A 21662-nucleotide genomic window follows, 5' to 3' on the forward strand; every position below is an offset into this window, starting at 1 on the left:
AAATAGTTAAATTTCAATAATCTGTGTGGCCAAAGTGAGGATATGTAACACATCCTTGGAGACACAGAGGCTGCCGTGTCTCAGACATGGTGCCAGCTTTCCAGGGTCCAGAGCTAGCCTAGCATCTAGAACTTCCAAACACTAGGGAGTCTTGAGTCATCTCAATGAATCCACGAGGTCAGCATTCTGGTGAACTCTGTCTACCTAGCTCAGAGATCTGCCCAGATCCCAGACGAGAAAATGGAGAAGCTGGGCTTTGGTTCTAGCAGCTCTTCATCAGCTTCAAAACCCTCTGCAATGCTTTCTTGCTAGCTTACCACAAGGAAGTAGAGATGAAGAAGGCTGAGGGCAGGGGAGACAGAGGCTGCCAAGAGACAGAATGCAAGCAGCCAGGAAAGTTGTCTCCAAGGACACCCTTTGCTCTAAGTGCTGAAGGCTGAGGAGGTATCAACCTAGCAAAAGACAGCAGCAGGGTAGAGAACCCATCCTCCCTTGGTAGGGGAAGTGTCCGGGGTGGAATGGAGCACATGGATTCAAAGAAGAAAGATTGGCTGGAGTGGTGTGAAGAAGTGTCAAAGTTCAAAGGTGGAGACATTGACAGTGGCCAAATCACAGTGACTCTTAGAGTTTAAGTGAGAGCCAAGGATCTGTACTTCATCTTCAAAGGTCTAATATGAATATTAATGTTATATACACAATGTGTTTTTCACTTTGACTTCTGTGGAGAAGAAAGCATGGCTGTGAATAGGTGTGGGCAATCAGAAGATGATTAACCTCACCAATAAACATTCTATAATTCTCCAGAATCCAGGAATATCACTGGCATGCTATACACATCTATTGCTTTGTATCTTCAGGGTCTTAAGAAAATGAAGCCAAATCTCATTTTATATCCTTGGCTAGTCTCAGACCTACAATTATCCTCTAGCCTCAGGCACTCAAACATTGGGGTCCCAGGTAAATGTGAGTATGCCAGACTCCTTCTTTGCATTTTCAGAGTGTTTTTCTGTCCCATGAGTCTCAAGCATTGTTAGAAAAAAAATATAGGAGTTGCATCTCCATTTTAGAGAGGGAATCAATTCTCAGAAACAAGACCTGACTCTCTCCAAACCCCAAATGACAAGTGGCAGAGCCTAGAAGAGTCTAGAACACACAGCGGCCTGAGTCTCTTCAACGGTATAGGTGAGGTGGGTGCCCAGGACCCTCATTACTGGCCTGAGCCTCCACTCGGTCGAGTCAGCCAAGGTGGCCCTTACCTTGCGGATCCCATCATGCTTCATTTCGATCACGTGGAGGGTATAATTGGTCCGGCGCCCTTTCTCGTTAAACTGCACGTTTCCGGTCAAACCTTCGAATCGTACCTGCAAACAGAGTTAGAGGGTGAGCAGGGAAGCTGCCAACTCAGTAGCTTCGTTTCATGTTTGTTCCCATGTTGTTTTGTTGCTTGTGCTTGGGTGGTTTTCGGTTTGCTGAAATGGTGTCTTAAATAGCTCAATCCGATTTTAAACCTGACAAAGATGACCTTAGACTTTTAACCCTGCTGTTGTCTCTATTCCTTAGTGATGGGATCACAGGCATGTGCCACTGAGACAGGCAAGCACATGGAATAGTTTACTAGCTTGGGAGTCTGCTTGACTGGGCTGGGCACACATCCTCTCTGAGCAACGCGCCTAGCAACCTGTTGGCAACTTAGGACCCCTGTCTGCATCAAGTTCACACTCATCTGTTTTAAGCCATGGAAACAAGTTAATGCCCTCAGCAACCTCTTCCTTATGCCCTGTGTCTATTCAAACATGTCTTGGAAACAGATCCTGAAACCAAGGAAGACGGGCCAGTCTTGTCTAGATTGGTTTGGGGGTACATGTGCAGTAACGCAAGCTGCGTTTCTTTGAATGAACTTTTAGGGGGAATCTCCTATTTACCCTCTTATGCCTACACACTATTGCATATGTATGTGTGTATGTGTGTACATATATGGTTGAGATCAGGTACATGATGGGGAGAGACATGCACAGTGAGTAAAGACCTATTAATCTATGTCTGTCTTCCAAAATAGAGAACCTCCAAAATGGCACTCCTAGTAACCTAACTCTGCCTTCCTCTGAACCCCACAAAAGGATGACTGAAAGATAAACAGGGACCTCAAGTACCCTCACGCACACGGCACACTGACGATTCTGACAGTGTACCTCTTTCTGATCTATGCTAACACTCTGCCTTAAGGAAAGTGTTCTTGCTTCTTTACAGTCTCCGTGAGTTTTTGTTTCCTTCTCAAATAACCCAGCAAGATCCTGGAAACACCCAGTCCATATACCCGCTATCATGCCCAGCATTTGTCGATTCTTCTGCTGGAGCAAAACTTCAAACCCCAAAAACGCTACATGTATTAAAGTTTGAAGGAGGCCATAGGCTGAAATTCCCACCCCATGTTGTGGCTGGCATAAGCACCGAGAGGACTTCCTCACCTAAGTGGGCACAGTCTCTCCTGTTGCTTCAGGAAAACACTATCAGTCAGCAGAGGGCATGCTAATGGGACATCTTCCCATCACCCTTAGCCAAACACTCCCTTCGCAACCTGAGCTGCTCAGATGAGCAACTGAAGGTGGAGAAGCTGAGGGACACTGGTGCCACCACTGGTGAGTCAGAAGAAGACCCCACACTGGAATCCAGGCTCAGAACTGATGCCTTGGATGTGACTGGAAAAGGTGCCTTAATACCTTTGTGAGTTCAGGCAATAAAATACCCGCATATCTGATGGCCCGGATTTGACACTAGCTTCCCCACTGATACCCAGGTGACCTTGGGGGATTCATGCTTTTCAGTCTGCAGGTTACAAAGTTCCTGCCCCATCTACCTTAAGAGACACAGCTAATGCGCAAGTGCGGTGGAAACCAGAGTGTACCTATGGATACCTCACATTCAGCCAGAGTGGGCAGGACTTTATAGACGTCTCAGATGCCTCCTGCATCATTTCTACCGGATCCCAAAATCTATGGCATGGGAATTGCCAGACTGAACTTGCACGGATTTATACCTTCAGGTTCAGATTTCAGATCCAGTAGGCAATATGGAACTGAGAGCCCATTTCTCTGTAGAGACCGAGTAACCCTTAAGCTGAGGATGAGTCTAGGAAATAAAGTTGTAGTCCTCGATGGTGACCCTATGTCCTCAGATCCTTCCTGCCTATGAGTGCCAACGTAAGTCTCTCTGACAATATAAGCATTGCTTATATCCTCGCCTTCAATAGCTTGAATAAAAGGCATGCAGAGTTTTCTTTTTTAGACAGCAGTCAGGAAGGAAGGATAGCTGGTGTGTGTGTGTGTGTGTGTGTGTGTGTGTGTGTGTGTGTGTGTGAGTGTGTGTGTACGTGCCTGCCTGTTCTGAAGCTAACCCTTTCATCTCTTTCTGGTTTGAAGTCTCAGTAGGGAGGCCATGACAGGCCCCAAACACTGAGCAGATTATACAAGCTCTTTGCTCTCTCATTGGCAAGCTGGAGATATCGCCACTCCTGGAAACGTCTGGACCATCCTTGCTTGCCAGAAAGAAGACAGAACATGGATGCTGACAGAGAATGCTAGAGAGGAGTCAGTGACTTCACTTTCTTCTCCCCTTGGTCACTGTGGTGCTTTCAATGGGGAAATGTTCCCCATAGGCTTGTGTATTCGAATACTTGGCCTCCAGTTGCTGGCGCTTTTTGTGGAGGTATGGGTGGTACAGCCTTGCTGGAGAAAGAATGTTGCTGGGAGCGCATGCATGCCTCTTGGTCATGATGGACTCATCCTTCTGGCACTGGAAGCCCACATAAAGTCTTCCTTCTGTAAATGCTGTGTATTATCACAGTGATGGGAAGTAAACTAATATAGCCCCATGCTGGCCCACGCTCAGCTCTCCCAGTGGTTCAGGTTCAAGGTGTGTAGCTTGGTTGCTAGGTCTCAGTTCAAGTCATTTATTTAGACAGTGATGGGGAAAATGTTTGGATGACTGTATGGTAGACTATCTTGACCATACAGGAAAAATCATCACTGACGATACAAATAGGCGCCTGTTCTTTGGCGCTAGTCTCAGATATCAATGAATGTTGTGCAATTTTTGATTGCATTTTAACACTCCCGAGACTGACAATAAAGTTTGTTTTGAATGAGAGGGTGGAGCTAGCTACTAGCCGACCACAATTTACCACAGAGATTTTGGAGGACTGAGGACAGATAGACGCAGGAACGAGTATGGTGGGGCGTAGAGAGGGTCTTAGCCCTTTTGGATGGAGGAACACAAGAGATAGGACGTCACTGATCACTCTTCTCTAATCATTCAGGTTCCTACCCCAATCTGACTGCTGAAATGGAGGAGACAATTGATTATTCTTGGCCCCAGATTCATGGGAGTCAGTAGATTCCTGGAGTAACTGATGCACTTCGTGGCTTCTTGGGGGAAACCTATGCCCTTGGAGGTAAACCACAGTGCTGAAGGATGGGAGGGGACACATAGCAGAGCCACCAGGATGTCAGAACAAGCGGAGGCTGAGTCTGTGCCCCAAACCCTTTGTGAGGATGGGTAGAAGAAGCGTCTAGAAATTCATCTTTGGAACTACTGACCTCATTCATGATTCTGTGCTCTAGTCGATCAGCCCTCCCAACTATAGGGTGAGTGAGTCAGGCTGACACAGCCGGTCATCTCCCCTTGCTTCCTCTCCTGGAACTCTTGGAGTTGTCCTTGTCCCTGCCAACCGCCTTCATGAAAGCTGGAAGGTTTGGCTTGGTTTTCCGGTAAAGGGAATTGGTGCCAGCTTGGAGCCGGCCTCCAACAGGATGCTGAGGTAAATGCTTTCCTTCCTGCCCAAGAGCCGTGGTTAGTGTCTGCTACGTTAGACATGTTAAAAGTCATTATTCAAGATTTCTGTTAAAGCCCAATTAGGAGTGCTGTTCTTCCCAGGGTGATTGCTCCAGGTCCAGGGTTCCTTGCCATCAGAATTTTCAGTGGGTGAGAGATTTAGGTTCAGTTCCAAATGGATGACAATGGGGCACAGGCAACAGGGAATTTATAGCCAAAGACAGAGGAGGAGCCAGCGATGGAACATTGCTGTGAAGAAACCTAAGGAGTAACGGGGCTTCTTAAAGTCCTGGATAAGTTAAGCTATTAGGATCCCGCTGAAGATGGAGCCCTGCTATATACATTGCCTGAGGGCTGGTGATGGGTGAGTGACTGATCCTGAGGCCAGGTTCTGACTGGCTTCACTTAGCACATTCTCTTCTTGAACTGCTTCCCTGGAGAGATCATGGAAGGGCTAGGTAGAGGATGAGGTGTCTCACTACAGCTTGACAACAGAAGAGTACTTGCCAATTGTCAATTTTATAAGTAACAAATCTGGTTCCTACTGTGCTCTGTGGTCACTCAGTGAGGTAGTACACTAGATGCTCAGGGCCCTGGCTCTCCGTCATGCTACATCACAGCTATCCTTGCAATTATTTTCAGGGTTTCACTTCCTAGCATGTTAGCCTGTCAGGCAGGTTGTGCTAGACTCCAGATGGCACCATTAGCTCCATCTTAGCTAGAGTGGGCTTGGCCCTTTCTACTGCGTGACCTTTGTGTGACTCAAAGGCTACAGACACAGGAGCTCTGGAGCAGATCCCTGGGTTCCAAAGCTTGGATGCCATTAGGATTTACCTAGGCGCTAGTGCATCTGTCCTCTGATGGTGTGACTATCTAGAGGAAAGGAAGGAAAATGGCCAGACAGTGGCTAGGTGAAGGCTCCAGGGGACAATACCGTAGAGTGGAGTCTACTGGGCCCCAGGGTAGGCCTGATGCATAGAAGGAGGGGCCCTGGGCAGTGGTCTGGTTCTACCTCTGTGACTAAGCCTCTGTGTCACCATCAAGTCATCACAGGGCACCTGGGTCTACCATTTCATTTATAAAGGGAGGCGAAAACCACCCCAGTGATTCCCAAGGTCTCTGCTAGCAATAAACTCTTGATTCTAAGATGATTCACAGAGATTTGAAAAGGAGTCTGTTTTAGACAGATGGACTTAGTGAGGGAACATTTTGGTTTGTTTGTTCGCTCATCAAAGAGACTGAAGGAGTCTCTCGTGGGTTGGACTTGACTTTTTTCATTGTCTCCAGTGTTTAGTCCCACTTGTTCCCTGGAGTGCACAGTCAGCTTTTGTGAGATACCCATGAAAGGCAGGCACACATGTGTCTCAGTTCCAAAACAGAGTTAAAATATGAGCCTTCACCATGGCAACTGACTCTCTCCAGTCCTGCTAGGGCAGAAGCAGGGGATGAGTGTATATTACAGCAGAAAGATGTGAGTTAGATCATCATGGAAATAAATGCACTCTCAGAGATTATTTTTTCTCTCTAGAATTTTCTGTGTAACTTTTGTTAGGTAGAATCTAGAAATACTCCTGCCTCTGCCTTTTGAATGCTGGGATCTTGGGTGCTGCCTGAGTGGCCTTCTCCTCTTCATGGGAAAGAGATCCATCAGAGGGGCTGATGGGTATTCTGAGGTTGTTCACAGAGACCTGAGCGTTGTCTTTCTTGCTTCCTGATTCAGACCACTGCCTGTCACGCCACGTTGCCTCCTGGTCTTCATCTCTGTCATGGTGGCGTCAGACTATGCTTTCAGGGATGTCATTAAGATGGGAGAAGCAGAGGAACTGGAAGGTTGTGGCGCCAAGGGCGAGTCCCTGGGACCATCTGAGGCCAGCCTCACATTGTAGACAGAATCTGTCTCGACTGCTGTCAGGAAAAGCATTCTAAATAAGCTGGAAATGAACGCTGACTCTTCAGTAATCATTCTGGAACATGACTGGTGTCTGTTGTCACTGCCTGATGACCTGGGGGCTGACCTGCACAGAGACACAGCTGAGGACCTAGAGATGCCTACTGTGGTTGGACGATCTGCTGCCTCACTTCGGTCTGGAGGACACGACTGAATGTTCTCCAGCACACAGGGCTCTTCATGAGGCTGGGGAACACCCACGAGGCTCTTTTCTGATCTTTCTCCAGGCTGTGAATGTTGCCAGAGCCGTGAGCACACGGATGCACATTTTGTGGTCATGTCTCTCATGTTTCCATGTGCTCCTCTGCCCTGGGAGCCCAAATCCACCGTCCGTGAATGCAGGCTTAATAGTGGAGCTGACCTCACCCAGGGAATACCATTGGCTGGGAAAGGTGGGTTCTATAGGACAACCGTACAAAATATCTTGCTGCTATGGGTTCCCCTCTATGTCCATGCTTTGCCATTCCCTTTGCTCTTAGTATAGCCTCCTTCCCACCATTTCTTTGGAAATACAGCCTCCATCAGGAGGAACCAGCGGCAATTCTGTGAACCAGCAAATTGAGAACCACAACATGGGCTTGCAGTACTTCTGGAAACTTCTAGGACCTCCAAGAGTTCTCCAGCAGTGGGGAGATCCTCAGGAACTTCTAAAGCAGGAAGGTCAAAACAGACCCATGTATACCACTGCCTCACGCTGCTGTCCCAGCAGGCATATTAGCAATTGAATATTTATACTCTCCACTGTGGAATTTGGATTCTGCCTCCAAGTCCTGTGAATAGGCAATCGATGGGGCCAGGCGTGATTTTCTATTCTTGTTCGCTCGCTGTTCGAGTGCAAACAGAATTGATGACTACAGTGCTGAGACTTGAGAAAGTTGGGTCAGAAGGCTGAGCAATAGAGCCTGGAAAAGCGCACCAATAGGAAAGGGATGAAGAAGTCAAGTCTAGGCGTCTGCTCGCAGCTCAGAGCCAACCCTGAGCCTTTCTTTTCTTTTCTAGTTTGTATGTGGTGTGTGTATGTGTGTATGCGTGTGGTGTGTGTGTGTGTGTATGCGTGTGTGTGTGCTGTATACAGATGTGTGGATGGGTACATATGCATGTGTCTACATTTACACGTAGAAGCCAGAGGCCGTGTCTTCCCCTGCTACTCCCCATCTTTTATATTGATATAAAGTCTTGCACTTGAACCCAGAACTCACAAGTTCTAGCCTGGCTAACCAGCCCACTGTGGAGAGCCCGTCCCTGCCTCCTGAGTGCCAGTCAGTCTCATCTGCCCACCGTTCATGTGGGTGCTGGGGATCCGAGCACTGGTCCTCATGCTCTTGTGGTAAGCATTTTCCTGGATCAGCTTCCTCTCCAGCCTCTTCCCTGCATAGATCAAGCCCTCTTTCTGAACATGGAAATCAGTGGCTTCCTTCCTTCCTTCCTTCCTTCCTTCCTTCCTTCCTTCCTTCCTTCCTTCCTTCCTTCCTTCCTTCCTTCCTTCCTTCCATTAGCCCTAAGCAGAGAATGCAGCCTTGATACTATAAACAGTATACACTTTAGCAGTCTCTTTGTTTTGTCCTAAGTTTGACTTGAGTTCCACACATTTGACACGAACAGTGCAGTGGTCACTCTGAACTCCAGGCACACCCTTCATTTCAGAGCGATGCATGCTGCTTGTACTTGAGGCCGACTTTTCCTGTTTGGCTCCCAAGAATGAGACGGGGAGGCTCTGCCAGTCTTACCTGCTGCAGGGCTCTCTGGATGTCAATCCCTTGGCCCCAGGGCACAGCTGGGTTAGCCAGACAGTCCCCAGCATTTCCCCGTCGGGATATGTCAATCCGCTGCCTCCGCAGGCTCTGGAAGGCCTCGGCCATCACCTTCACACCATCGTAGGTGAGAGCGGATGTATACTGGGGAAGGAAGGCAGACAGGCAGGCGTCAGAGAGAGCTGACAGAAAGATGGGATGGGGGCTGTGTTGGGGAATGGCTTCCTGGTGGAGAGAAGTTTGTGGTGGGCCAGTGGGTAGGAGCTATGGTTCGGAACGTCATCTCTCTCACAGGTCTGTCCAGCCAGTGGCCTCTCCAAAGCTGTAAGTTTAGCATGGCCAGTTATAACCTTTAAAGGCAAGCCAGCATTTTGGAGTTTGGTGTTCAGTCTTGTGATCTGAAAAATGTTGGTTTAATTGGGAAGAAACACACAGATTAAATATAACATATCTGCAGGCCAAATACATGGAAAGTCAGTTGGCTTCTTCTGTAGGAGAGTTAGCAACTGGGAGCCAAGAAGAGCTGCCTGCTCCACCACCTCTTTTAACAATAACTAAAACAATATTCCAGGATGAGCAAGCTTCTAATTATCTCCGTGCATGGCTTACTCCATGGTAAATGCATATTCTATACACTCCCCATCTTGTGGATTAATGATAGCACTTCAGGGTTTTTCTTGCTTGACCAAAGGGCAGCTAAGATGTGAATGAGGCAAAACTGGTCTTATTACCTAGTATGTCATCTTAAGGTCACACTGCACAGCTAGAGGATGAGTTTGTTTTCCAATTCCTAGTTTATTTTCTGATCTGATTTGTTATTTGTGGTCATGGGTGCATATATGTACCTTTCTCTTCTCTCTCTCTCTCTCTCTCTCTCTCTCTCTCTCTCTCTCTCTCTCTCTCTCTCTCTCTCTCCCTCTCCAGGCTAGAGGTCTTCCTCAGTTTCTCCCTATCTTATTTTTGAGACCTCCTGTCTCTGCTTGCCTAGTGCTGGGATTACAAGCACACATTGCCAGGCCTAACTTTGTCTGCGGGCGCTGGGAATCCAAAGACAGCCGTCACGTTTCCGTGGCAAGCTCTTCACTGACTGAGTTGCCTTCTGAGGCCCTTCTAATTTATATTTTTGAAAGAGGCTAGCCTGGAACTATGTGTAGCCCCAGATGATTCTCCTGCCCCCACATTTCAAGTGCTGGTATTGCAAGCATGCACCACTATGCCTGTTTTATTTTATTTTTTTATTTTTCATTTTTGTTTTTTCTAGACAGGGTTTCTCTGTAGCTTTGGAGCCTGTCCTGGAACTAGCTCTTGTAGACCAGGCTGGCCTCGAATTCACAGAGATATGCCTGCCTCTGCCTCCCAAGTGTTGGAATTAAAGGTGTGCACCACCACCGCCTGACGCCTGTTTTATTTTCTCAGAAAAAAATGCATTACCCTTAGAAACCTGCTTGGGCAGTCATCAACTAATTTGTTATCCAGTGTCAGTGAATCTTTGTCTGAAGGCACTTGGTTTAATCAGATACTGCAATGAGTCTTCATTCTCCAAGAGTTAAGTCTGTTTGATCACTGATGGGACAGGAAGTGCCTCAGTTATATAAACTGTGGTCCACAAAGTTGACTAAACAGCCTAGAAACATGGGCCACAGATGCTCTGATGGTCCCAGACAACAGACCTGGCCTCAGGGTCCCTCTCAGGGCCACACTTAGCCACTGCCATGCTATGGGATTTGACTTAGAAGGCCAATGGCCCACTCTCCACATTCACAAACACTATCAGATATCAAACAAAACAGGGTTTGGCTCTGGGCCTGAGGAGTGAGAAGCTGGCTGTAGACCCAAATGGAAAGCAGTTGTGCATCTCCAGGCAAGGTTCTCTGATGGTCAGCTGGGCAGACAGAAGTAGGGAGCATGTGCCACCTCAGCATGCCATTCCCCAGAGGCATCCTCTCTAATGAGGTGGGCATTTTTCTTGTGCTCCATGAGATGGTGACAGACGGGTGGGAGCTGTTGTGCTTGATTAGCACTTGTGAGGTGTTAGTTTCAACCCCTGTCACTGCTAGAGAAGAAAGAAAGATGGTAGTCCTGAGTAGAATAGAAGCAGCATTTTCTGGCTTCCCTTGCAACCAGCTAAAGGCTGTTTGCTTACATGGGGCCAGGGGTGTGTAAGCAGAAGAGCTGCTAGTGACTTCTGAGAGGAAGTCTCTGTGTGTACATGTTCATGTATGTGTGGTTGTGTATGCACATGTGCGTGTGTTGAGGTCAGAGGTCAACATCCAGAGTCCTTTTGGTTTTTCCACACCTTAATTTTGAGACAGGGTTTCTCACTGAACCCAGAACTCACCAATTTAACTAAGACTGGTTTACCAGCAAGTTCCAGGGACCCTCCTGCCTCTGCCTTCCCAGCACCAGGGTTACAGGTATGTGTTTCTGTGTCCGGCTTTTTACATGGTTATTGGGAGTCCCAGCCAGGAGCAATAAGCATTTTACCAAATGAGCCATTCCCCAGCCTCAGAAAAAGAGTTTTGAAAAATAGCAACTGTGCTTTTTGTTCTCTCATCCTCCTGTTGTGTTATGGTTTGGGCCTGATTCTATCCTCCCTCCGCAGAGAAAAACCCTCACGTGGCTAAGGCACAACCCCCAGAGGCGGGCTTTGGCAAAGCAACTGTATCATGAGGATACTGACATTAACCAGTGCATTAACCCCCCCTCCCCCAATGAACTGATAACCTAGGAGCATCCCTGGGAAGGGATGGAAATCAGGAGGCGGGGTTTTTCCTTGGAGGAAGTGGGCCACTGAGTGTGCGCCTTTGAAGGCTGTAGTTTGTCTCTGGCTCCTTTCAGAATCCCCACTTCATGGATGCCTCGACAGGAGTGGTTTCCCTCCACTGAATCTTTCCACTGCAATGTTTCTGCCTTGCCACAGCCCTAAAGGCAATGGAACCAATGGGCTCACACACTGCAACCATGAGCTCAAATAAACCTTTCCTCCTAGAGCTGATCTGCTCAAGTATTTTCTCCCCCGACAAAAATCAATTAGCAAATGCTGGGGAGAATGCAGGCGTCATGATGGAAGTCTGTGCAGCCTTCTTGTGCTATATAGCAGAAGGCAAAAGCCGAGGGTGGCAGAAAAGCTGAGGGTAACAACAAGAATTTGGGATCTTTGATTCCTGTGCACCAATGTAACAGTCCTGGGCTGCTGACCACTGTTGTGTTGGGGGGCCTGACCTTCATGGTGATGCTTTCCTTTGCTTTGTAGAAAACCCATTTCCTTCCTAAAGACGAACATGCCCCAGTGTTTGGGGCTGACTAGGGAAGACTAATGGGTATCCATTTTCACACCTTTGGCCTCTTCCAGTCGACCCTGGTGTGGTCTCGAGCGTCGCTCGTCCTCCACTGCTGCATGATTCTGGCTGGGATGGTGTCTGTGTAGTTCACCAACTGGAAACCCGTCACGTTGGCTCCACTCTCCTTGAACTTGTTTAAGTCAATGTCCATGAAACCCTGTGGAGGAAGGAAAGGGGGAAGTCAAATATGTTGCTTAGGCAGGTCCATGTCACTGCGGTGACATGTCTGCAGGTCTATGTCACCACGGTGCAGACTCATGAGGCTTTCTCTTCTGCTTCTCAAGGCAGAACAGACTGAAGGTAGACAGCGCTGTCTTGCCCCCTTTGCATTCCATTATCATAGATTCCTTCACACAAAGTTAGCATAGAGGCCAAGAGTGCCTGCCTGAGGATGGCATCCCCAGGATGAAGGGGGCGCTGGCTTGCACTACCTTGGGCCACGTGACTTTGTGTGTTTATGCAATGGAGTCTGGAGGTTAGGGAAAAGGTAAAATAGACACTATGCATCTAGACTGACGACTGATGAATGGCTGGGATTTTAAAAATTATTTATTATTAGTATTGCTGTTATTTCTTTTAGGATTCCATACAGCTTATTTTGATGATGGTAACTCCTCCTCTAGCTCCTCCTGGATCCATTCTTCACTACCCACTTAACTTCATGCCTTCTTTTTTATATTTTTACCCATTGTGTTTAATAAACTCTTGTGTGGGAGACCAACCCCGCATGATAAACCTACCAGGTATCCATATTCTTCAAGAGCACTGGCTCTCCCAGCAGCTACCAATTGGCAATAACTTCTTGGCTAGGGGTGGGCATTTGTGCCAACCTCCCATCTTCATATTGGGATTTTGCTAGCTTAAACTCATGCGAGTATTGGGCATTGTGTCAAAACTACTATGAACTCATATGCGCAATTGCCCTGCTGTACCTGGAAAACACTATGTGCACAGTGTGTGTACTTGGCTGTGTGTGACATTGTGTGTGTGCATGTGTGTGTGTGTGTGTGTGTGTAGATCAGAAAATAATTGTGTGAAGACTAGTCTTTCCTTTGACTTCTACATGGGTTCTGGGGATTAAACTTGGGTTTTGAACTTGGGTGATAAGTCCCTTTACTTTTAAGTCACCTTAATGTCCCAGAGTCTTAAGGGCACAGATAGAAGAAGCAAAAGGAAAATCTTGAAGGAAGGGCCATCCTTGCTTACCACCCTGCTTTACCTTTGGAGAGAGGAGCCACTGAAGACTGCTGGGAACAAATGCCTGCAAGTTGCCCAAAAAGTCTCCGGAAGGGGCTGGCATCTGCAGGGGCCTTTATCTCTCACTATGCTCTTTCATGTATAGTGAACCAGACCTGTTCTCCCAGAGGAGGCCTGGCCACCTCTGACATCTATGAAGGATTCTTTACTGCAAATGGAATTTCCTTCCAGTTCAGAAAAAAAAAAAGCTCACCCAAAGCCAGGAATCCTTGATCTTAAAAGGAAGCCTTACATTTATATAATGAATTCAATGATGCACAGTATTTTCACGTCTGCGGCCTCATTTCACTCCACTCCTTTCTAAGGTACAGCTTATGTGTCTGCTTGAGACGTACAGAAACTAAGACAGAAAGCAAGGGTCAGTGCCCACAAAGCTGCTCGCCGAGCTAGCGACAGAAGAGGGACCAGAGCTAAGCTCTTCTGCTAAGCAATTCATTCCCCAACCCCCCAAAAAACCCTCATCACCAAACACACTATTCTGAGAGCTTCAAGTTTTCAAGACCCTTCCCTTGTGAACTTTATGTTCTCCTAGGGAAAATCAGAGAGCAGACAAGTAAACACGTAGCACACAATACTGTACAGCAGTGTGCTTTGGAGTAGCTGTGTGTTTGTGAAGAGAGGTCAAGTGGGTTTGTGGATGGGGAGATGGTCCTGGAAGGAGTGGTCCAGATCAGCCTGCCTGTGGGGTCTTAGTGATTGATACGAGTATAGTAGAGTCCCATGTGTGGGTCATGGGGATACCTGGGTGGGATACACGGAACAAAGGACCAGGGGTAGGAGGCTGCTTGGAATGTTCCAGAGACAGCAAAAGGACTGGTGTGCCTGAAAGGCAATAGTGAGAAAGATTTCTGGTAGGAGATGAAGTGAGATAGTGGTCCAAGCTGGGTCTCACACTGTATTTTAACTTGTATTTTCCTTTCTTTCTTTTTTCAGTTATAATTAGTACTGCACTACAGGATTTTGAGCAGGGCCCACAAAGCTCACACATGATTGGTTCCATGGCTTGGATGGAGTGCCCGATCTTGCTAACAGAAACAGACTAGGAAAAGGAGCCAAGGATGGGTCCCCGAGATGGGGAAGTCCACAGCTGGCAGCAGAGACCTAAGCACGGCACCTGGGTCTACCTCTGACCCCAGGGCTTGTCTACCTCAAATACAAGCTCCTTGGCTTCCACTAGCACCGTTGATAGTCTCTTACCCCTCAGAGCTCTGTTTTATAGACAATCCCAGTTCAGTCCCACCCAGTCTTTGTCCTCGCTTCCTGTCTAGGAAGACTATTTCAATTCTTGACTCCTTTCCAGGGTCTGGATCATAGCTAGCACACCGTCTCTCCGGAGAACTCACTCCTGTCCCCTCATCTGAAGAGCCAGTTCCTCCCCTGCAGCAGACACTGTTGGCCCTGTCTGTTTCCACTCTCTGTCGCACGCCACTGTTTCGTTTTCTGTGCTAACTGCAAACACCTGCCACCCCACCTGCACGAGGGGGAGGCCAGGAGTGCCAAGCTCACATGCCCATGGGCAGCTCTCTACACTAGTGACAGCTGCGGACTTAGTAGATGCCAGCTAGCATCCTCTACCTGGTGCTTAAGCTGGTAGAACGTTCTATGCTGACATCCAGAGATGAACCGTGGTGGGGATAGGGGGCATTCTTGGTCATGTGCTTCAGTGTCCACTTTCTCCGTGCATCCCTACTGTGTTTCCGGGATTGGCGCATAGCGCTTGCTTCTTCCTGAAGCCTATCTTTGGACTCTGCTTGCGGGAGAACCCTGGTTGAGATTCTTCCAACACTCAGTTTGGCCCATACCAACATTGTGTCTGCTGCTTTCCTAAAGCACCTGTCACCACCGAGATCATCTTCCCTCCTTGTTCCTTTTGTCCCTTCTCTTTCCGTTGACATGCTAACTACTGAAGGAGAAAACACTTCCAATTTCCGTCTTGCTCACTGATTTGTTCTAACACCTAGCATCTCAATACATGCCCAGCCCAGGGCAGATGCTCAATCCTTTCTTGCTGTGAGAATGACTGAAGCTAGAGACTGTCCCTTAAGCAGGTGTGCCAATTAGCCAGGGGAAACGTGACCAGCAGGCAACAGCTGCCAGCGAGTGATTTTAATCAGGTGAGATTAACTTGTACCACAGCCACAGTTCACAGAGGGACACAGAGGTAACTGGCTTGTGCAAGGGTACCAGCCAGCTGTTCTTAAAGGTAAAGTTAGAATTTGTCTTCCCTACCCCGCCTGCATTTCACGGCGGTGTACCCTATAAGGCTGCAGCTGTCTCACCATTGGTTAAGAGCCAGTACACAGTTGGGAGGTTTTCTGTACTCTTTAGAGACTTTTAAAAAGAACATCTTGTTCGCCAAACAGCTATTGAGAGAATGAAATGAAAATTATCTCCCACAGTCAGAGTCTGTCACTCGCGATCTGTAACAAGCTCCTGGGCATCCCTACTGACTCCCCCCACCCCCCCCGCCCCAGCATAATGAAGGCCAAGAGGAACTGCGATTTGCTCAAATAGGAACTCAGCTCGGCTTCATCGCCAGCAACCCTGACGACAATGTTAGCGGAGCCAACCCAGGGTCACACATAATCAAGCTGATGGGAACTGTCAACCCCACACCCATAACCCAGAAAAAGAACAGCTATGAACTCCCTTTTGTGACACTCACTATGAGAACTGAAACCAGGAAAGCACTCGGGGTCAGCATACATCTAAAAGTTGCCATCTCCCCTCCAGTTCAAGACTACAGGCTGGGAATGCTAACGCTGACCCCGGAGATGTCTTAATCACAGGAAACTAGACTCTCGTGGTTGCTAGGCTTGCTTTCTCTACAATGCAGGGAGGTAGACTTGGTCAATAGAGAAATGTGGTCTTGATTAAGAAAGAAAATAATGGCATTAGCTTTTTGCCTGCTAGGGAATTGTGAAATTCAGCTAAGTCTCTTCCTCCAGTATATTTACTAAATAGGTTTAATTAAGTCATTTTCCAATTTCCTTTCCTATTAAAAATCCATGGGGGTATTATGTAGTAATTTGTGTATTTTCTTTATCTATCTCATTCATGTTATTATCTAATGTGTTTAAGGATGGATGCCATGGTGTTAATTACAAGTCTTGAAAAGTTTTAACTATGAGACTTCACCGTCATGACTTTCTTCAAGTCACGCTGCATATTTGATAACACATCCCCAAATGTGGAGTCCATTGCACTGAACCCCTTTACTGCTGAAAAAGAATGACATGAGCTACAGGTGTTCACTTTCTCAAGTCACTTGTCACCCAAAGTTAGGCCTTCCACTCTTTTGCTGTCCCCTGAGCCTTGGCATCAGGTGCTTCTCTTCGAAGAGCGAGTGTTATCTAGACTGGCTTGGTGACACATGCCTGTAGTCCCAGCACTTAGCAGACAGAGGCAAGGAGGATCAAGAACTAAAGGTCAGCCTTGGCTGAGTAGGGGTCTGTTTCAGCCTGGGCTATGTGAGACACTGGGGAGAAGGTACTTCTGGGGTCGCTGGGTTGCCCTCCCTCTGTGCGCTTCTACAGTAAGTCTTTCTGTATCACAGCTCCACACATGACCAATGAACAGGCAACATGCAAAGAATGTTCTGCCTCCCATCTTTATCCAGTGGCAGAGGACCTAGCAAAGGAAGTGCAGGTTGAGGATGTTCCTTAATCTAAGGGACATAGGGACTTCCTGGTATGTGTGTAAGGGTGCTTATAGAATAGCTGTTCCTAAGGACTGTTCACACACAGCTCTGGAAGGAAGCAGGAGATCCTCATTTTGACAAAATGTTAATGTCAGTTAATCAAAATTCAAGGCTGAATACATTAGAATTATGAAGACAATTATCAACAGAATTAGACAAGATAACATAAGCCTGGTCATTAAGGAGAGGCTGGGTATATTCAAGGGATGTTCAGGGCTGTTTTATCACATAGTTAGTGGGAGCCACGGATGACACTGGGTTGATGGGCAGGAAATAGAGGTGCGGGCATGTTGTGTAGATGTGCGGAAGAAATGGCCAGAATGACCAACTTATGGTGAAGGTATAACTTCATACTTCTCAGAAGTTTGGGATTGGTTTGGGCCCCAGGACCAGGGATGGGGAAAGTTTGGAAAGTCCAAGGTTCATTATATTTTAGACCCTTCCGTCATACACTTTTACCCTTTTAATGTCCCTAGAAGATAACAACAAACCTCAGATAAAGCTAACATGCTCTCTGGTTGAGTGTCATTGTGAGTCCCTAGAAGGGAGAGAGAGGCAGCGAAGTCACAGGATGGGGTGGTGTAGAGGTGGAAGCATTTGAAGAACCATGTTCTAATCTGGTTAGAGAGCTCAGCTTCTTCTACCATCTCTTAGCCTGGGGCTGAGAGAGAGCTGTGGGCTGTAGCATCGTCCCAAAGCACGGCTCATAAGAAGAACAAAAATGAGGGTAGAGGCTAAAATAACCACCTCATGTCCGTGACTTAACTTCATCCGAGCCACCTTTTGGGGATTATGAGGTTACTGCTGAAGAGAAATGAAAATTCAGCTTATTTTAAGTCTTTCCTAACTTCCCGCCCAAGCAAGACATCCATTTTAATGTCTTATAAATGTGGTCCCAGCGTAATCCCGTAAGCAGCCTGAGAGGAAACTGGACAGTAGGCCCAAGAGCTCATCTGCATAAGCCACTGAAAGAATTCACCCCACTTTTGCTGAGCTCTCATTCAGAGACCTCTGTGAATGCCCTAGCTACACAGTTTGACTTCTTCATGAACATGCCACACTGCCAGTCCTTGGTCAAGGGAACACAGGAGTTTCAGATTCAGGATCATGTATCCATTGACCCAGTCAAAGAGGGCCAAAGCTCTTGTGATAACAGCGCACAGTTAGGAGCCTGGAGCAAATGTTGCCTGGTCAGAGCTCGTGCCTTTCTTTAAAAGTCTCCACCAGGTTGTGTAGAAACATCACAAGCACTGACTTATCTGGAGCCTGCTAAGGAGCCCCCTGCCCTTTATCCACGCCCAGGCCGAGAGTGCCCATGGTGGAGGGCCCGAATGTGAGTGTCACAGGTTTTTGTGACTCTAGTCACAGCCACATCCCCTGACCATTTCCATGTAAATTCTGGGGATTGAACTCAGGTCCTCAGGCTTGGGAGGCAAGCGCTCCACTGTCTGAGCCATCTCCCCAGCCCACAGCACAGCACTTTTCAGGCTGACAAGCTTTGGCCTCCAAGCTCGATTTTCCTTTGTGAGATCCTGAAAAGAGGGTCACCCACACACTGCTCAGCCCTTGGCATTCTGTCTAAGCTCACATTACACCCAGCAGAAAGGAGACAGAACATTCCGCAATGCTCAGGTTTGGCGTCAAGACGAAGCCTTATTAAGGGAAGACCCTTCCGTCCCAGCCCCTTGACATCAAGAAGAGGTAAGATGAGCCCAAATCACAAACGTATACTTTATACTCTGAATGGCACAGGTTGAACATGTCAAGTTTTCCCCAAATTGTCAGAGAGAAATCTCAGATGACAGCTCTGTGGGGAGTCACAAGAGTGTATGGTTTGAAAAGTCTCCTTCTATTAGGAAGGCTTTGAAGGAGCAGAGAGGATCAGCCTGAAACATAATAGAAGATTGAGAGGGTAGGCGAAGGATGTACTCGACTCTCGGGAGGGTAGGGTTGTCATGGGGAAGAGGTGGGAAATTTGTTCTCTAAGGCTCTGCAAGGTGGGCCAGACAGATGAACAGTCAGATCTCGAGGGAGACCGAGTTCTGTTAAGATAATGACAGCAACCCTTGCGTTTTGCATGAAGCAGGCAGAACCAAACGAGGTAGCAGGCATTGCCATGGGGCCGTTGCCTTGATTACCACATTTAATCCTCATAACCACATGAAGAAGCAGGTTCTTCTTTAACACTTGCAAACTGGGAATGAGAAAACTTAGTAGATAGGCTTCTCTCATACTAGTGTGGCTACTGAGAGATGGAGGGAGTAAGGTGACTTTCTGGCTTGGGTTTCAACCTCTGTGTATCCAGCCATCTACCCTCCTGTTCATTCATCTCCTGCCAGGAGCCATTGGAATAGGCTTCAGCTTAAAGGGAGTGGTGGTGGGGGGTGTCCTCTTGAGACCAAGATCTTCAGCACCTTTGATGTGCCACTTGGAGTGTTAGCCTTTCAGCCCCCTATTTCTGCATCTCTGTTGTCTGCGGTTGTGACAAAGGCAGAGACCATAGCTGCTCCTTCAAATCAGGACCACAGTCCCACAGGGTCCACAAACTGCGCCTGTGCAGGGTGGCATGGTGAGAGCATGCAGAGGAATGAAGCCACAGAACCCGCTCTGTTCCTGACTTCCTTACAAGTGTCAAACTTGCTACCTCCCGCCCACACCTTTCGTCTCAGGGACTAAAGGTGTCTTTTTTTTTTATATTTATTTATTTATTATGTATACAATATTCTGTCTGCATGTATGCCTGCAGGCCAGAAGAGGGCGCCAGACCTCTTTACAGATGGTTGTGAGCCACCATGTGGTTGCCGGGAATTGAACTCAGGACCTTTGGAAGAGCAGGCAATGCTCTTAACCACTGAGCCATCTCTCCAGCTCCTAAAGGTGTCTTTTGACTGACTTCTCTGTGTATGTTTTCTTGGGAAACAGGTCAGAGATAAAAAGCCCCAGGAAGACAGTTTTAGGGATAATCACATAACTTCTTGTCCTGTCTTTGAAGCTCATGAGCTCTTTGCTCTAGGACATCTGTCATAACCTGTACAGTCAAGTGGGTATTGATTTATCAAAGACATCTGTCAGATCAATAATCCTTCAAGATGTGTCCCAGGCCCAGACTGCAGAGGTCACCACGCTACATTAGGGGAAGGAACAGAAGACCTTGGCGCATCTCTTAACTTTCATGCCTGCCAAGGCAGCCTTGCTTTGAATCGTTTACACAGTAAGGTTCTCCCCAAGATTCCACCTGAAAGCAGAGCTTCGACCCCAAAGGCGTGGGAACTTCTGGGCCAGCTTACTGCTCTCCTGAGGGTGCTTTCAGCTCTGATCTATAATTCTGCCATCACACAGGTGTGTGCTGGGGAATATGGATAAAAGTGAATCCATGGAACAGTCTTCAGCTGATAACTTCATTGTCATCAAACTCATGTCTTTGCATAAAAATCTCCACATTTTTCCATTTTAGCCACCTTAACAACCCAAACCTTCAAGGCATCGCATGCTGTATCATCTCTGGTAACACACAAGCTTATGTGGTTTCTTAACAAGTCAATAGAACATTGTAGTTGTACAAAAGTTAGCCAGTAGATTTGCCATTCACATAGGAAAAAGCCCAATGTTGATTCATCCAGCCCTCTCTGAAGTCAGGGAGAGGTATCTGAATTCTCGGGTCTCTGCAAACGTAATAGCAGACTGATCCTGCGTGTGTCCATTGTAGCCAGAGTATTACGGGGGTTACTCAGGACCTCCAGATCTCAGTCCTGGGATTTAGAATAAACTGCTGACACTTTGTGTTAGAAGGTCAAGGATCCTCAGCCTGGGCTCTTGGTGCGAGGCTTGGAGATGCCCAACATGATCTGAGATTGTGCTGTCTTTCAGAGAATGCCGTCATCTGACTTCTGTCCTGACTGACTGTGGTTGTGCTTGACTCTTGGCCTAACTAACTTCAGAGGAAGTTCAACCTTTAAAACTCTCCTGGCACAGGGTGACTTCTTATGTCTAGAACCTACTGGTGGTCTTCAACCAACATCTTCCTACATAGTCTCAACATTACTATGCAGAGAAAGTCAGGCAGAAAAACATATTTTTGTAAAATGATGGTTTATTCATTTCATTATTTTCATTTCATTTCATTATTCATTATAAATTTATTCATTTATACATATAGTAGACTCCCACTGAATGCATGGTGTAAAATGTGAAATCTAAAGAAATGGTAAATTTAAAATCTACTGAGAATAACTATGTATCAGAAACCACCAGTAGGTTCACTCCTAGGCCTTACAATGTCCACAAACATGGGCATTTGAGAAGGTTTACACAATGAGACACGAAATCCCTCCTAGGGAGCAGGCCTTAAAGCTAGTTAGAAAGTGACTGGTTACTTTTATAACCGTTGTGCCACTATTTCACCCGGCAAGACCATGGATGTCTTTTCTTCCCCAGCAGCCTTCAAAGCGCTCTGCAACAACTGTAAAAGCTAAGCACCAGTGAGAGAGTTTCCCGGTGAGTTTAAGATTAATTTCTCAATGTCCTATGATCAAAGGGTGGTATCTTCATCAACAGCAACCATTTCATTTTTGTTAAGAGCTATGGCAACAGCCTTTGCTGTTTGGGGACTATGGGGAAAAGGATATTCTAACTGATAATACATGAATCTATCTGCTTGTTCATTCATGGCTGCTCAGCATTGCCACAGATATCAGAGCCACAAGGATGTAGATGAGATCCAGATGGGCCCAGCCCCTCCTTTCAGGGCACTTAAGGCCTAGTGAGGAAGGCCTATTTCACCCAAGTATATTATAGAGAAAAGAGAGCAATGCCAGCCCCGAATCTGGAGCTCAGAGGCA

At 47.2% G+C, this 21662-nt stretch overlaps 1 protein-coding gene across 2 annotated transcripts in view; it reads right to left on the reverse strand.

The window, feature by feature from the left end:
* The window catches only part of Gria1 (glutamate ionotropic receptor AMPA type subunit 1), a 320473-nt gene that overhangs the window by 92814 nt on the left and 205997 nt on the right, over positions 1-21662 (reverse strand). For both annotated transcript variants that reach the window (XM_075992548.1, XM_075992549.1), the window contains exons 6-8: positions 11863-12024; positions 8503-8670; positions 1257-1361 (exon numbers count right to left, since the gene is read on the reverse strand). In XM_075992548.1, coding sequence (XP_075848663.1) covers positions 1257-1361; positions 8503-8670; positions 11863-12024 — 435 coding nt within the window. The remainder of the gene's footprint in view (positions 1-1256; positions 1362-8502; positions 8671-11862; positions 12025-21662) is intronic.

Source organism: Microtus pennsylvanicus, chromosome 11 (assembly GCF_037038515.1).
Source record: "Microtus pennsylvanicus isolate mMicPen1 chromosome 11, mMicPen1.hap1, whole genome shotgun sequence".
Lineage (NCBI taxonomy): Eukaryota > Metazoa > Chordata > Mammalia > Rodentia > Cricetidae > Microtus > Microtus pennsylvanicus.